The 14993-nt window shown below is 49.4% G+C and overlaps 4 protein-coding genes across 4 annotated transcripts; 2 read left to right on the top strand and 2 right to left on the bottom strand.

Annotated features, from left to right (window-relative positions):
* Positions 1-859: 859 nt before the first annotated feature.
* On the top strand, positions 860-5307 carry PC9H_008415 (uncharacterized protein; the record flags this gene model as incomplete). Its single annotated transcript, XM_036777926.1, has 23 exons — positions 860-1077; positions 1131-1209; positions 1264-1344; positions 1402-1408; positions 1461-1809; positions 1859-1998; positions 2056-2072; positions 2122-2296; positions 2366-2458; positions 2511-2686; positions 2736-3127; positions 3169-3266; positions 3318-3445; positions 3501-3568; positions 3625-3730; positions 3783-3859; positions 3912-3963; positions 4120-4221; positions 4431-4549; positions 4602-4688; positions 4757-4901; positions 4965-5096; positions 5152-5307. The coding sequence occupies 23 exons, from the start codon at positions 860-862 to the stop codon at positions 5305-5307; spliced, it is 2997 nt and encodes a 998-aa protein (XP_036629354.1).
* A 2303-nt stretch (positions 5308-7610) lies between these two features.
* On the bottom strand, positions 7611-9127 carry PC9H_008414 (uncharacterized protein; the record flags this gene model as incomplete). Its single annotated transcript, XM_036777925.1, has 5 exons — positions 7611-7817; positions 8154-8337; positions 8387-8737; positions 8792-8943; positions 8996-9127. The coding sequence occupies 5 exons, from the start codon at positions 9125-9127 to the stop codon at positions 7611-7613; spliced, it is 1026 nt and encodes a 341-aa protein (XP_036629353.1).
* A 251-nt stretch (positions 9128-9378) lies between these two features.
* Positions 9379-10466, bottom strand: PC9H_008413 (uncharacterized protein; the record flags this gene model as incomplete). The annotated part of the gene is made up of 2 exons (XM_036777924.1): positions 9379-10392; positions 10446-10466. The coding sequence occupies 2 exons, from the start codon at positions 10464-10466 to the stop codon at positions 9379-9381; spliced, it is 1035 nt and encodes a 344-aa protein (XP_036629352.1).
* Positions 10467-10920: 454 nt separating this feature from the next.
* PC9H_008412 (uncharacterized protein) lies at positions 10921-12774 on the top strand (the record flags this gene model as incomplete). Its single annotated transcript, XM_036777923.1, has 9 exons — positions 10921-10946; positions 11002-11040; positions 11096-11185; positions 11237-11497; positions 11554-11595; positions 11643-11735; positions 11789-11884; positions 11937-12448; positions 12512-12774. 9 exons carry the CDS (start codon positions 10921-10923, stop codon positions 12772-12774), a joined length of 1422 nt encoding a protein of 473 aa, XP_036629351.1.
* Between the last annotated feature and the right edge of the window lie 2219 nt (positions 12775-14993).

Raw genomic sequence — 14993 nt, 5'->3', positions numbered from 1 at the left:
GTTACGGTACACGTATACAGTCTCCTTTACATAAACCTCATGGTTCATGCTCCTAGATTTTCTTTCGCCATCACAACTTGATTCTTGCCAAATGTTCAAAGTTAGTAGTTCAGGAATGCAGCCTCCGCAGCGGGAGCTACTGCACGACTGGGCGAACACAGAGACATTCTTCTATAGCCCCTCCGTCAACTCCCTCACCTCAAACGACGCCCATTACACCAATTCGTCTACACTTTTTTACTCTCTGGTTGCATGTGGATGAGCTCGGGAAGGAGAGGAGTGGAGTGTAGGTCTACCCACAAGGTATGTGAGCGACGCAGGATTTAAAAGGGCAAACAAAGGACTTACTCGAACGTCTCGTAGGAAAAGCACCACGACCGCGACGAATCTGAGAACTTCGTGTTACCTCGATCCTGACTCCACCTCTACCGCCACTCCGACGACACTAATCCCGCCGATAACGATAAAGACTGCTGTGGTGTCGTTACCACACGCCCACTAAACACGTCCACGAAATATGTCGCGATAAATCTACGGTAACATTGTAAACTATACCTGCCAGGTTCATGACCGTCGCAAAGAGGTGGGGAGTCACTCACCAGAGACTGGGTGTTGAGAACACGGAAAGGCATGGGCGGGGCACAACATTGGTCGATGGCGATTGCGACGAGAGCTTGGGATATGGATGGGGGGAAGATCGGAGGACGAAGGACGCCAGGATGCGAAAAGAATCAGGTCGAACATGACCGTTACCCCCATTCATCTACGTTGACACCGCACTTTCACCCTACAATGTTTATAAGTCTTCGGTGAGGCCTGATTCTTCCTTCATTTTCTTCTCGCTCACCCCGTTCTCGATATGGTTGGCCTAGTCCCCGGATTAGTCCTGTCTCTAGGCGTGCTCGTGGCCAAGGCTAACTTATTTGGTGTCCGGGACGACCTCCATTTTTCGCTGGAGGCTCGACAAGAAAATAGAGATGGTTCCCGCCCGGTGTACAAGAATCCCAGGGCATCAATCGAAGCACGGGTGAATGACTTACTCCCTTGTATGACGCTCGAGGAAAAGGTCGCCCAATTGTATGTTCTGAACTCGTTTCTTCCTTTACTATCTGATATAATGTTCACGCCAGAATTCAGGGCGATCTGAATGGATGGATGAACATGAATGATCCGTTGGACAATACCCTGGTGTTCAATCAGACGGGCTTAGTCGGTCTTCCATCGTATACTACATCTCCACGGTCTTATTTACCACTATCTTAGGAAGAAATGATGCGCCAAAAAGGTGGCTCGATATGGGGTGGCTACCTCGTACCCTACGAGAAATTCGTTTTTGCCGTCAATGTTGGACAACGCTATCTAATGGAAAACACTACTCTGGGCATCCCTGCCCTGATATAGTCAGAAGGTCGGTCAATCGGCATCGATCTCTCTACTCATTGATTCACGACTACGCGCAGGTCTACACGGTTTTACCAATAACGGGACCATCTTCCCTTCGCCTATTGGACTCGCTGCAACATTTGACACAGACCTCATGAAGAAGGTAGCTAGTGTTATTTCGACCGAAGCTGAGGGGCTAGGAATCAACCATATCTTTGCACCTGTGTTGGATCAAGCTCGAGAGCTTCGGTGGGGTCGAGTTGAGGAAGGTTTCGGGGAAGACCATTACCTCACTGGCGAGATGGCCCTAGCTTATGTGGAAGGGCTACAATCCGGCAAACGTCGTAATGCGAGCACGACAGCAGTCGCAAGAACGGCTGCGACTTGCAAACACTTTGCTGCTTTCGGGAGTCCTCAAGGAGGCTTGTACGTTCTGTGATTTTGATTTACTCTAACGCCTCTGACACTGGTCAAGGAACCTTGCCCCGGTGGCTGGCGGTGAGCGTGAACTTCGAACCGTACACCTACGGGCTTTGGAAAGAGCGTGTATGGAGAGTATGACCATCATGACGGCTTACTCAAGTTACGACGGTATTCCTGCTATTGCGAACAATCGTAAGTGTTCCCTTTGCCTTGGGGAGTACGGGTCCTGATTGCGTTTGAATGAGCTAGATCTCCTTATTGACATTGTATGGAATGTTATTTTCATAGCAGCCTATTTTAACTGTGTTGCCGTAGCTCCGGAAAGAATGGGGCTATAAGTATTGGGTCGTCTCCGACGCTGGGTCCGTCGACCTTCTAATTACCCTTCATGGTACATGTTCCACGAGAGAATGCGCAGCTAAAACAACGCTCGAGAAAGGCTTGTCTGGGGAGATGGGTGGTGGAATGTATACATACTTGACATTGCCCGGTACGCAATCATCCATTGCCCTGACCACGAAACTAAGTAGCATCCAACGCATGTGCTCCATATGCATAGACCAAATCAGAGCGGGACAAGTTGACATCAAGGCCCTGGATGCCACTGTGAAGTATATGCTTCGCACCAAATTCTCTCTAGGTCTTTTCGAAAGTCAGTGAGGGGGCTCACTCTGAAATCCTCTGCTTATGTGTTTTAAACATAGATCCTTACCCGTACGAGGACTACCTTTCATTGCTTCGCACTCCCGAGTCGCAGGAAACCCTTCTTGCGTCTGACCGCGAGTCCATTGTCTTGCTCGAGAACCGCCAAAACACACTACCGCTATCGAAGAACTTTGGGTCCGTCGCGTTGATCGGCCCTCACGCCGATAGAGTATCAGTAAGTCACAAACGCAATCCTGTTGGTTCTTTCTGAACTATTTACACAGTTCGGTGACTATGTCTTCTTCAATGCCACTCTCAACGGCGTCAGCCCACTCGCTGGGTTCCGCCAAGTTCTCGCAGACACCCAAGTACAAATCAATTACGCCGAGGGCTCAAAACTTTGGTCAAATGACCGATCTGGATTTGACGACGCGGTGAATGCAGCACAATCGTCCGATGTTGCGATCGTTATAGTAGGGACGTGGTCATTGGACCAAACCCTCCTATGGACGCCGGGTACCAATGCAACAACGGGAGAACACGTCGACGTGCACGACCTGGCGCTAGTCGGTGCGCAACTGGATCTTGTGAAAGCCGTGGAGGCAACAGGAAAGCCTACTATAGTTGTCTTTGTCAGCGGTAAACCCGTCGCGGAGCCGTGGATTCAAGCTCGTGGGTATCTCAATTCTTGAATCTGTGGTAGTTCATTTATGCTAGTCATATGGACGCCGATGCAGTCATTCAGCAGTTCTACCCCGGGGAGAAGGGTGGATTGGCGCTAGCCGAGATTGTCTTCGGAGATGTTAATCCATCAGGTCAGTTCTTTGTCTCCTAGAATGCGCTTCGGCGAATTAAACGTGCTCTAGGTAAATTGCCAGTGTCTTTCCCTCGCGATGTCGGGACAACGCCAGTGTTCTACAATTACCTGAAGGGAAGCCGGCCCTTGGATTCCGGGAGTGTTCTAGATGACGGCACACTTCGCTTCGGACACCAAGTACGTCCCTTGCCTCCTACTTCATAGGGTAGGGTATGCTCTAAACACCCGTCAGTACATTCTCGACAGCCCAGTGCCTCTGTGGAGCTTCGGACACGGCTTGAGTTACACCACATTTAGCTAGTAAGTCGACGCTCATTCATTCTGTCCTTCTCTCACGTTCTACATCACGATTACAGCTCCAACATAGCAGTCTCGCCGTCGACCGTTAGTAAGAACGGCAAGTTCACCGTCAGCGTTACTGTCAGCAACACAGGCGCTGTGGCCGGAAAGGAGGTGGTTCAGGTACGATCATAATGTTGCTCCTTGAGCGACCAGTTACTTACTCTATTGTCAGATTTACGTTACTGACCTCGTAGCGTCGGTGGTCACGTCAAACCAAGAACTTGTTGGTTTCCAGAAAGTGGACATACCGTAAGCATCCTTGCAGGTTTCCCTCCACATCCTGAGTTTGATCATCCCATAGTGCTGGAGAGTCTAAGACGGTTTCGATTGACATCCAAGCATCGCAAGGTTTAGTTCGTGCAAACCCTACGCCAGGATACTGCGCAATTGCTTAAGTGACTCAGACGCAATTGGAGTCTATACTTAACGTCGGGCAGAATTCTCATGCACGCGGCCCTTCCATTGGTTGAGTTGCCTCCAAAGAGAATTGTGAAGGTCGCCTCGGGCAGATGAAGACGAATCCAGCCTCATCCAAGCTTAGTGGTTTGAATTTCACTGATGTGCACACGGAACGACGGAAACTTCTCAGTAATTATGCGGACGGTGTGGATGTAAGCCATGAAGCTCCGAAAATAAATAAAAGGATTCCACGAAGACTAGACAACAACCAATCCAAGGCGACTCCATGTAGCGTGCCGAAGAAAACAATGATACATTTCCACCTGTTCCGTTGATTCACCTCAAACGACGCCTACGCTCTCCATTCGCAAAGCGCTCTCATAAAACAATCGTACGACATTTCTTGCTCAAACCACGTCAGTCCTTCGATTCACGCAGACAAGCTTACCCCCCCCCCGAACATGTGCGTCTAATCGAACTGAAAGCGACGGAAGAGCGGAGGAAGGAGGAGTGTGAAGGAATGGAGCACTACGATGCAAAGTGCGTGAAGTTCATGCATCTGAACGAGCCTGATCTCACCTACGACGCTTAGTGTGGATCGCGGATCGCCGGAAATCCACACACCCCCGTTGATCGTCATCAACGCCGACGTTAGTACACAGACGAGCACCCCACCGACGTAGAACGAATGAGTAGAGTTTTTCTCTGCGCAACTGGTCATTCTGATTGTGCGGCGTCGTTGGTTAGCGTCGAGGTCCTGACTTGGCTCTTTCTGGACGACTTGGACAGTTCTACCCCCAGACGCGTCCTTGCACTTGAGTTTACGTCGCCTCACTCCCTTCCTACCATCGACCGCCCTTTAGTCACTGCAATATCTTCAATTGAGGTCCAGGTTCACGGGCCACACTCGTATCGGGTTCATCAACCTCACAGCTAATGTGATCTTGGTGGGCAGCGCGAGATCGTCAACATGTTGCCATTGGTGTGCAACGACGCTGTCGCTATTCTCTTCATGTTCGATCTTTCACGGAAATCGACACTGAATTCAGTGAAGGGATGGTATCGGCAAGCGCCGGGTTTCAATAAAGTATGTATCTCGAGACGATCTGCAGTTTGAATCAGTTTTGATCTCTTCTTTACAGACCGCGATTCCATTTCTGGTAGGCACGAAATTCAATACCTTCGCTACCTTTCCGCGAGACGAGCAAGAAGAGATAACGAAACAGGCGAAGTGTTTCGCCCGGGCGATGCACGCATTCCTCGTCTTGCATGCCGAGGGGCCAACAATCTCTGATTGAGTGCGGACGACCTCGCAAAACGGTGGAGAGGAAAGGAGTGGATGACTACCTACAAGGTATGCGAGCCACACGGGGACAGAATAGAAAAGGGAAACGAAATACTTACTCAGATTCTTCGCAGGAATAGCGCCACGACCTCGACGCATTTGAACGTTCCGTGTTCCCTCGATCGAGATTCCACCTCTACAACAATGATATCTCGCTGATAACGATGAAGACTACCGTGGCGTCGCTATTACGCGCCTGCTGAGCACGTCGTGATGAAACATATCAGCCAGAGTATGCGCGAGTCTGAGACAGGGTGTTGAGAACGTGAACAGATACGAGCGAGGCTTAGTGCTCGATGGCAAATAGGACGAGAGCTTGGGATGTGGATGGGGGGGGGGAGGTGGAAGCACGAAGGACAAGTGAAGCGAAAGGAAAGAGAATGAACAGGACGGAACGAACTTACCTTGCGAATTTGTCGAGAACGCATCCGCGAGATGAGTCTCCTGCATCTTGGATAACGTTGGTGTACCATCACGGCTCCATAACGACTCGCCAAAATTCGTGGCCCAGCCGTACCCCCATCACCTCAGGACCCTTCGAGCGGAACCTCACTTCTCCTCCCAGGTACTTCTCGGCTACTCCTCCCGGCTTCAAAACCACTTCGATACGGCACATCGATGATTCTACAACGCCCAGTGCATGGGTTTCAGTTAAAGTCGTGGGACCACCGAGGACCTTTGTCAGCTTTGAGACATATCGGACCGTCGTCGCGCTCACTCTCATGTTTGCGCTCCCAACAACTCTCAATCAACGAGAATCGCTCGCATGGACAATGCCAAATTCGCGCATCAACGACTCTCACTCTCACGCACTCAGTCCTCTGTCCCTATCATATCGCTCTTCCCCACATACACTATCCCGTCCTCTCACCGTTATCCTCTCTCTCTCCCTCTCTCTATTCGCTCCCCTCCCCTCACGTTCTCCTCTCCGCGTCAAACGACTCTATGGCCTCCAATCGCGGAGAAAACATATCGCCACAATACTTTCGCCGCGAAAAACATGACGTGTCAGGCGAGCCTATGCGCTCTGATTCGCCCGGAAAAGTAGCGAAGGTGAGCGAGAGAGGATGAGATGCGAATAGAGGAAGAGAATGGGATGTGAGTAGTGTTGCCCATTGATGTGACAACGGAGTACTGACCTATCACGCTATTCCGCTAGACCGAATCTGCTCGCAGGCTCCCACTCCGATGCAAAGACGGATGCGAATGCGGTTGCACCCACCCAGATCCACAGCAGGAGGAGGAAATCTACGAGAGAACAAGTCAGTAAGCAACCCAAGGCTTGTGTTCGGGCAAACACAACGAGAACGAACGAAAGCCCGAACCTCGGAATGGTTGGGAAATGCGAATGGACCAGTAGCAATAGCCGAACCCGATTAGCACGACGATTCAAAGGGGAGACAAAGAAGCATGATTGAGTGGTAGCTACGCGTACAGAAGGCTGCGCGCACGGGAACTAATGTGAAAATGAAGGGAAAGGAGGGTGCAAACGAGAGAGTGTGTGTGAAAGTACGTATGTACCAAACTCATACCTCATACTCGCGGCTCCCTGCACATACTGACCCACCCTCGTATCAGTCTTCCAGAGCCGTTTGCGTGCTGCTGGCGCCTGAATGGCGTGAATACGAACACGAATATCCTTGAGGATGATGACGAGGATGATGAAAGAAAGCAAAAATGAAAACGGATCTCGAGAGAGCGAGGATGTATCAGCAAAACAGGATGAATTGAAGCGATCACGGGGAATTAAGCAAGCAATGACCAACGACGTTCGCGTTCGAGCAAATGTAGCAAGAAATGTCTGCAAGATGCGAATGGGAGGGAATGGACGGGTATAAAAAGACGAACAGACGAACAGACGAACAGACAGTGATGTACCGAAAGAACGAAAGAACGCAAACAAGGACTGCGAGCCGTTGGCTACCAGGTGGAGTTACGCAGTGAGAAAGAGGACGATAATAAGGATATGGCACCGACACAACGTCTTCACGCAACACCTCCTAAACTCCGCCCACACATCCTCTCCTTGCCTATGCCTCCTCGCTATATATCTCACCCCGACAGTTTTCACCGTCACTGGTTCCTCCATCTACGTTGCCTTCTCCGTCAACAACGGCTTCTGCCTGTGGCTCTCACACTCTAATCGTCGCACATAGGAAGTGAGGATGACGGCTCCTTGTGAGGAGGTGCGGGATGCGGTGGACTTCGAGAAAAATATGCCGAAGCGTCCCTCCTGTTCCAGTGTTATCGAAGGAGCTACTGGATAAGACTCTTCTTGTCAGCGTCGGCACCAACACACACCCTGCTGAGGAAGCATGCCGCCGCTGTTGCCAAGTTCTTGAAGACTGGTGCTGTCGTCTTTGCACCGAGACCCTTCCTGAATATTTGGTCGTTATCTCCACCCTGGCTTGTGTCGACAACGGCTTCTTGTGAGGATGTTTCATCATGCTTGTCTGCATCATCCTGTGTATAGCCAGTTCTATTAGTCAATTCACATCATACGTAGGCAAATTGTCCACTGATTATTTATGAATGAGAACTGAGTACGCGTTATACATGGCTGTATCTATATATTGTATACAGGCCTAGGAACAAGAAGGCAAGAATAAGCTCGCTCATCAAATGCAGAATCGCTTCAAGGCGGTCTCCACCTCAACTTCCATATGACCTCCAACGAAAGCATTGGTAGCCTGAAGCTGCCTCTTCCTCTTTGGCGGACCTACAGATCCACCTGCAATGGACTGATTGTTAAGGCATCTCAGTTATCAAAGCGACAACAGCAAGTACTATGTCACTGACCTTATGTTCATTATGTGCCAAAAGAGTCAATCCCCTCAACGTCAACAACATGCGGTACCTGGGCAACACATTGGAGTGGTTGTAATACTTGCGTTGGCTGGTGGACATCTTGAGCAGCAAGAATGACACGTGTACTTCAACTATGTCGCCGTCCTTGAACTCGCGCGGATTGATAACGGTATAACTGCTAAGGATCAGTAAGATGCCTCGGACAAGGTCACAGCGTGCTTAACCTGTTATCGTCCTTGTTGTACTTCCAATACTCGACTACATTATCTTCACTATAGGCAAACTCTGTGCCTTTGCCACGCTCCAGCAAGCCTCTGGGATCCATATCCTTTGGGAAGGGTACGTCATTGGGTACAAGCTGAGTGCTTCTAAGGGTGTAGTAGCGGGAATTGGCGTCCAAGACTGAAAAGCCCAAGTGCTCGGAAGGCGACCACCCAGCCCAAGACCCCTCTTTGAAGAAGTGAGTAAGATACTGAGCGAGCTCTTGCAGACCTTCTATAGCCTTGGTAAAGAAGGGGGCTCCCAATCCAGAGATGGCAACATGCTGTCTTGCGTATATTCGTCCATTGGGTTCACTGCAGAAAGCGAGATGAGAGGTGATAGGACAGAGAGGTTGAACAACAACCTACATCTCGCGAAGCCTGGGTGGTAGCTCATGATTAACAAGAACCCCAAACATTCGAACCTGCAGTTCTGTCGGCGTGTGTACCACCTCGTCCTCAACGCAGAGTCGTTTGGACCCTTTGGTGTCGATATCCACCAGGGTCAAGAAATCAAAGACCTATGATGTCTGTTGGGAACACATTGACGATATTAGCAAATGTCCATCGCACCTTCTCCAAGTCAATCACATCAACGATGTCTCCTAATTCTTTCTCTTGCTTGGAAAAAAGTAGGCGGTTCTCGACGATAGCATTGACGACACTTTGAAGCTGGAGAGACGTGGCAGAGAGATCAAAGGGCATGGTGGGCGGATGGCATATTGTCCTCAACGCCTCCTTCCTTTTCACGTAGTGATTGCTCCAGAAGCAGTGACTGCAGGCTGTCAAAGTGCCCTGCACCTGAACAAGGGTTTCAAACATAGAAGCAGAGGTTGCAACGATCTAGGAAGGACAGATCTCGACCCGGGCTAAGTAGGAACATTGAAAGTCCGATGAATCTTATGGCTATGTTCAGGTTCCTCGTCGTAGGAAAGTACACAGAGAAAACTATAGTACTACAAAGGTGCCAATACCGGCAGATGGGTGACAACTTGAGGCCTAAGTATAGGGAAGCCCATAATATCGTAGCTAAGAAACCATTTCATAGCCCTCTCCTTGACGTCCAGCGAGCCCACCGGACGAGGTTTCTCAAAGCCGTCAGAATAATTGAGCTTGAGCCTGAGCTTCCAAGTGATACGGTCACCAACGCTTCGTGACATGGGCTTGAAGACCATGTAGTCCGCAGCTTGGCTGCCATTCGTCAAAGGCTTCCACCCTCGTCGTGTGTACTTTGCCACGACTTGTGGCATTCCTGCAAAATGATGACGAGTATACAATGATAGCCCAAGGTCAAATGTCTCCCACCCATACAGTGAGTATGCATGGGTGCTGGTAATGAAGTTCATAACAGCAGCTGAAGACGTGTGGTAAGAACAGCGAATAATACACGAAAGGGAGAAAACTTCACTCGAGTGGTAGCCCATCAAAACCTCTACGGGTGGTATGATTGTGACGATGACCTGGATGAGACGTCCTGTGGGTGTGCTGAAGTTGACGACCGTCAAAATGCCTCTCGGGCCATACAGGGAGTTTCCGTTGACCGGTGTTTCAAGCATTAGTCTCCATGAGGCGTCAAGCAAGGCCACTGCAGTCGTCTCACTGCCATCCTTTGCTTTGGCCACACAGCCAAAAAGCTCTAGGCAACGGCACATGAAGCTAGCCTCCTTCGAAGGCGTGTATAAGTCCATGTCGCAAGATGGGAAATTGAGGCGAGCGAAGAACTGGAGTGCAATGGATCCTGAGATGATGGTCTTGGTCATACGCTGCACCTCACAAAAGGTATATATGTCCTTCTTGAGGAGAAAACGGGTGAGGTAAGTGTCGATGTCGTATTCTTTTTTGACAAACTCTTCAACGGCAAGGTGAATATCTTTGCAGGTGGTGCCATATATTCTGAGTTCGCGAAGACTCAGGAACTGAAGTACGTGCTGATGGGCATCGTATATGTAAACAAGGATGTTGATCAATGCCTATTACTCCAGTTCAGTAACCGGGAATGGGAGGATGCAAGAGTTTAACGCACTGAGACTTGTTGGAGAGGCATATGCGGCAGAGAGATGAGTCGTTGCTCGTTTCACAGCTATGTGCCTATGCAGCATTGGACATCCAACGAACAGTGTTTTGGGCTGACAGGGAGAACTTTGTTGTTATCAAATTGCTTACTGCATTGAAGAAGACATGTGGTCGATGCAGCTGTGACAGGAAGAAGGAAATCAATCAGTGGACGACACATAGGAACCCGGAGGTTTGAAAGCAGTGTACTTTGCCAATTACTCCTGCAGATAGCGAGATAAGACGCTAGAAAAACAAGCTCATCATGAGCTACGGGCTCCGGATCAGCGGCACTGACCATGGAGCTCTCAAGAGCCCTGCATGGATCCAGGAACTTGAATTTTGGGTGTCTGCAAAGGGCCCTTCAAGTGGCCTTCATGCGCGTCCTTAAGTACACTTGAGTATGATAAGGGTGATTTTGTCCTCCTCATCAACCCCTCTAAGCGATGGCCCAACGCAGTGTTCGCAACAGGTGCGCCTTTGGAGCTTGAGATGTACGGTGTCCAACTCACTCTGCATCGGTACAGACCCATGGTGGATGGAGTGACACCTATGAAAGACGAAAGGTAAGGCAAGTTCACGAGTCTGTAGAGGGTTTGCTGACAGGGTTTGAATCTGTAGGAGCATTGTACCCACTAAACGAAAGGAGGAAAGAGAGGCTTCTCCACTTGCTTCCAAGACAAGGGCCACAAAGAAGCAAAAGGGACCAGAGTACGCTCACTTGCCTTCTTGTTATCGCTTCCAGACTGACTGTACATGCAGATCTGCTGGGGGTGACACATCTGATCCACGTCCAGTCACGCCAGATCAGCAGCCTATGTTTTCAGGCCAAGGGGGGAATGACGCTACCTCTTCCTCTGAGCCTTCCGCTTCCACCAGCAAGGTTGGCATGGGAAAGGATCATGGTCAATCCCAAATCGGCGGCAATGAGGAGGGTGATGACGACGGTGATTATCTGTCAGTTTGGGCGATTGCAAGAGGTCTGAAAGAGGAGGATGACTTTGATGGTGGTGCTGACGATGGGTAAGTAGACTACTTGCTGACTCTGGTAACAGCTGATACTCACTTAGAGTGTAAAGGGTGGACGTCAGCAAAAGCACCTCAAGCTTGTACCCACCGTCGTAAGTCTTGCGGTGATTGTACTCAATTTGGGTTAAAACCTTCTCAGAAGCATCAAGCTGCCTACGGAGTGTGAGGTCTTCAACGAGGAGGAGCAAGCTGAGTCCCTACGAGATATATACAAGACTTTGCCCAATCTTTCGTGAGTGCTTTGAATGGTTCCCAGCTTCAATGTTTGACGGCATTCTCTTCCAGAGTTCGGGCTTTCATGAGCTGGTCGGAGAAGAAAGAGGATAGTAAGCGAATGAGGTACGATGAATGGTATGAGCTGTGCCCCTTCATGAATGGAAGGTGCGAACAATTTTGTTCACCTTTCTTTCTCTTTTTCTAAATGCAAGTTCAGGAAAAGCTGGAGTGCTATGGAATTTGTGGCCTACCATCGCCTTTTCCACCTTGCCCGATGTGACCCCAGAGGCTTTGCAGCACGCATGATCCCTGTCTCAGGTCGATCCCGAGTCATGACGTTTAACGATTCCGATATTGGGATTGTCAGTGTTGTGCCGATCCGGGTCTCTGAGTGTTGTCTCAAAACTCCTGGCAATCTGGGGAAGAAGTATGTCCGCGGCTTCATGCACACTCAAGATGAAGAACGTTTCATCTCCGTCGTCTGCATGGTCTTTGGAGAGGACAGCATGCACTGTAACATGAAGGGTGACGAGTTCACGTTTGAGACATGGGGAGAAGGTAGGAAGGGTAATGACTCACTTCCCAACAGCCCGTACAGAGGTGGCCGGGTTGCTGGCTCATCGCCATCAAAGGCTGTTGTATCAAGCACTCAAAGTCGTGCTGTTTTGACTGGCAGCTCTGGCATCACTGGCGGCTATATCAAAACAACACTGAGCGCATCTGATGAAGGTGAGCTTTGAATCTCCAATCGTTGGCTTGCAGGGTTTTTGTCTGAATGAAAATATGATCCAGTGCGTATCTTCGATGGGCGAAACAAGAAGATCAACTGGTCCTCTGACCTTGTCAAGATTCACGAGATTCTCCCCCAGTTCGAAGGCGAGATGATGGCAGACTCGTTTGCGGTCGTGGCCCACACCACTACTGCGTACGCTAAGAAAGACAAGGAGGGGGTGGTAATAGGTCAAGCAGTGAGTCTCAACGTACAATGGGCCATGCTGTTGGGTTCGCCTGATCAGAAAAGGCCACGCAAGAAGAATGTTGGCACGTCAAAGTAGATATGTAACCGTTAACAGTTATTCAAATGTGTTTCATGTACCTGAGTTTGATTGAATTTGGAACGTCAGACATTGTGTAAAAGCAAGAAAATGATGGCTCGTGATGCCTGCACGTCTCCCCTCCCTTTGACCACCTTGCTATACAGACAATGTTGCTGCAATGGCTCGCTCATGTCTTTGCCTTTTTATGGTTGTCTCACCAGGTGAGAGGCGATGCTGCATCTCATTTGCAACTCATCGTCTTGGGAAACTGCTTGCAAACCCCATCTCCATGTGTCTTGACTGCTGTCACTCAAATACGGTGGGAATGTCACGAACGAGCAGGCATTAGGTGGAATGCTAGACACAGACTACAATGCTTCCTTGTTGATGCGAAAGCTCACAAGCCAACGATAACACTTTCACAATGCTTAACTCAACGCAATATCAATGACAAGAGTCTGCAATGTTTTTGTTTACACCAGGCATTATGGCCAGATGTAATATATGAGAAGCGGTGCTTTGTCCAAATAATGAAGAGGATGTCCCTTGCATGTCGACAAGCTTGTATGCTTGCACATGACTTTGCTGAATATGACCGGCGTATTGATAATGTATATTACCCTCAGTGCCCTATGACAAGGGCTAACACTCAAAACCTGGTAAAACATGTGGGAGAAGAAGTGAGCTCAACACAAACTCGGTGCCAAAGTGGTCTCAAGAAAGGGGGAGGTCCCAACACCCTCGTGCTAAGAGCCATACAGCCATTCATAATTGACGGAGACTTGGCCAACAACAATGAAAGTGGGAGAATGGTGATAGCCCACTTTCAGAGCACTTCAGGATCTGTGCTCCAACAGCGAAATGATAATGAAGTGTTGGCACGAGTGCCGCTGTCAATTCTTGCAACGTGGAGTAATGGGCTGAGACTCAAAGAGCTGATACAACACCATGGCATGACAGTGGGAACCAAGCGGCGGGTGGCAGATATGCAAGAGATGATAATGCACCATGTCTGTGATGGCTGCCCAGAAATGCTTACCGTCTTTGCTCCACTGACCAAAAAAAAGAATCAGTGGAGTGCTACCTATGACAAGGAATGTGAGATAAAAAAAGACAGACGGGAGAGGAGGAAGCGTGCAGCTATGCGGTCCATGCTCAAACATAGGTTCCCTCCACCACCACCTTCATCAGAGCTGAAAGATCACATATGTGAAGACTTTTGCAAAGCCATGTTACCAAGTAATTGGGAAGAAAGTGCTTGTCTGGTGTGTGCCCAGCTTAAGCCCCGATCTGTGCTGTCTGACCTTGGAGAATGTCCTGAGGTCAATCTTAATTTGCTAAGGCGGCCAGGTGTCACACGCTTGAAGAGGCATGTAGAAGGTGATGATATAGATGAGATGACAGAGCCAGTAGTCCTTTCTGACTGCCAAAAGATCTGCACAGATTGTGAAGCTGCTTTGCGTCACTCTAAAATGCCCAAGCTAGCCTTGGCAAATGGACTCTGGTTGGGTGATGTCCCAGAAGAGCTGAATTGCCTGACCTTTGCTGAGAAGCTACTGGTGGCACGTGTACGGCATAACTCATGTGTGGTAAGGGTGGCTTCTGGAAGGGTGAAAATGGCAGCGAATGCAATTCTATTTGAAAACCCTACTTCAAAGGTGTATGACATCCTGCCTCCAAGTATAGATGAGCTTAACGAAGTTCTTGCTTTTGTATACATTGGGGAGAATGCACCCACAGATACTGACTTTCAACGGACCCCCATGCTGGTGAGGCGAAATGTTGTGGCCAAGGCTCTTGACTGGTTGAAATTGAACCATATTGATTATCATGATCTGTACATATCAGATAAAAATCTGGAGTCATATCCCTTGGCTGGTGTACCAGTGGTAGTTGACTTCCGAAGAAGAACAGATGGAGGTAACCGTGAGGTGCTGGCACAGAGTCAACATGACACAGAGCATGAGGAGGGAACTTCTACAGGGCCTTGCTCATTTGCAGTCTCTGGGCTGACAGGTGTGGAGTATGAGAACATGTCAGTTGCAGCATTAAAGGCTAAAGCATTGAACCATCTTGCCACTCAGGGCAATGTGCTGGCTGTCGGTCGCTCATCTGTTCCAGAGTCAATCTATGATAACCCACAACTGTACCCTCAAATGTTTCCGTGGCTCTTTCCCTTTGGCCTTGGAGGGCTGGGCAATGCTAACATATCTGTCACTCTCTCTGAGCATGCTCAC

The sequence above is a fragment of the Pleurotus ostreatus genome (genome assembly GCF_014466165.1).
Source record: "Pleurotus ostreatus strain PC9 chromosome Unknown scaffold_6, whole genome shotgun sequence".
Lineage (NCBI taxonomy): Eukaryota > Fungi > Basidiomycota > Agaricomycetes > Agaricales > Pleurotaceae > Pleurotus > Pleurotus ostreatus.
The sequence above is the reverse complement of the archived record's forward strand: the minus strand, read 5'-3'. Positions and strand labels throughout refer to the sequence as shown.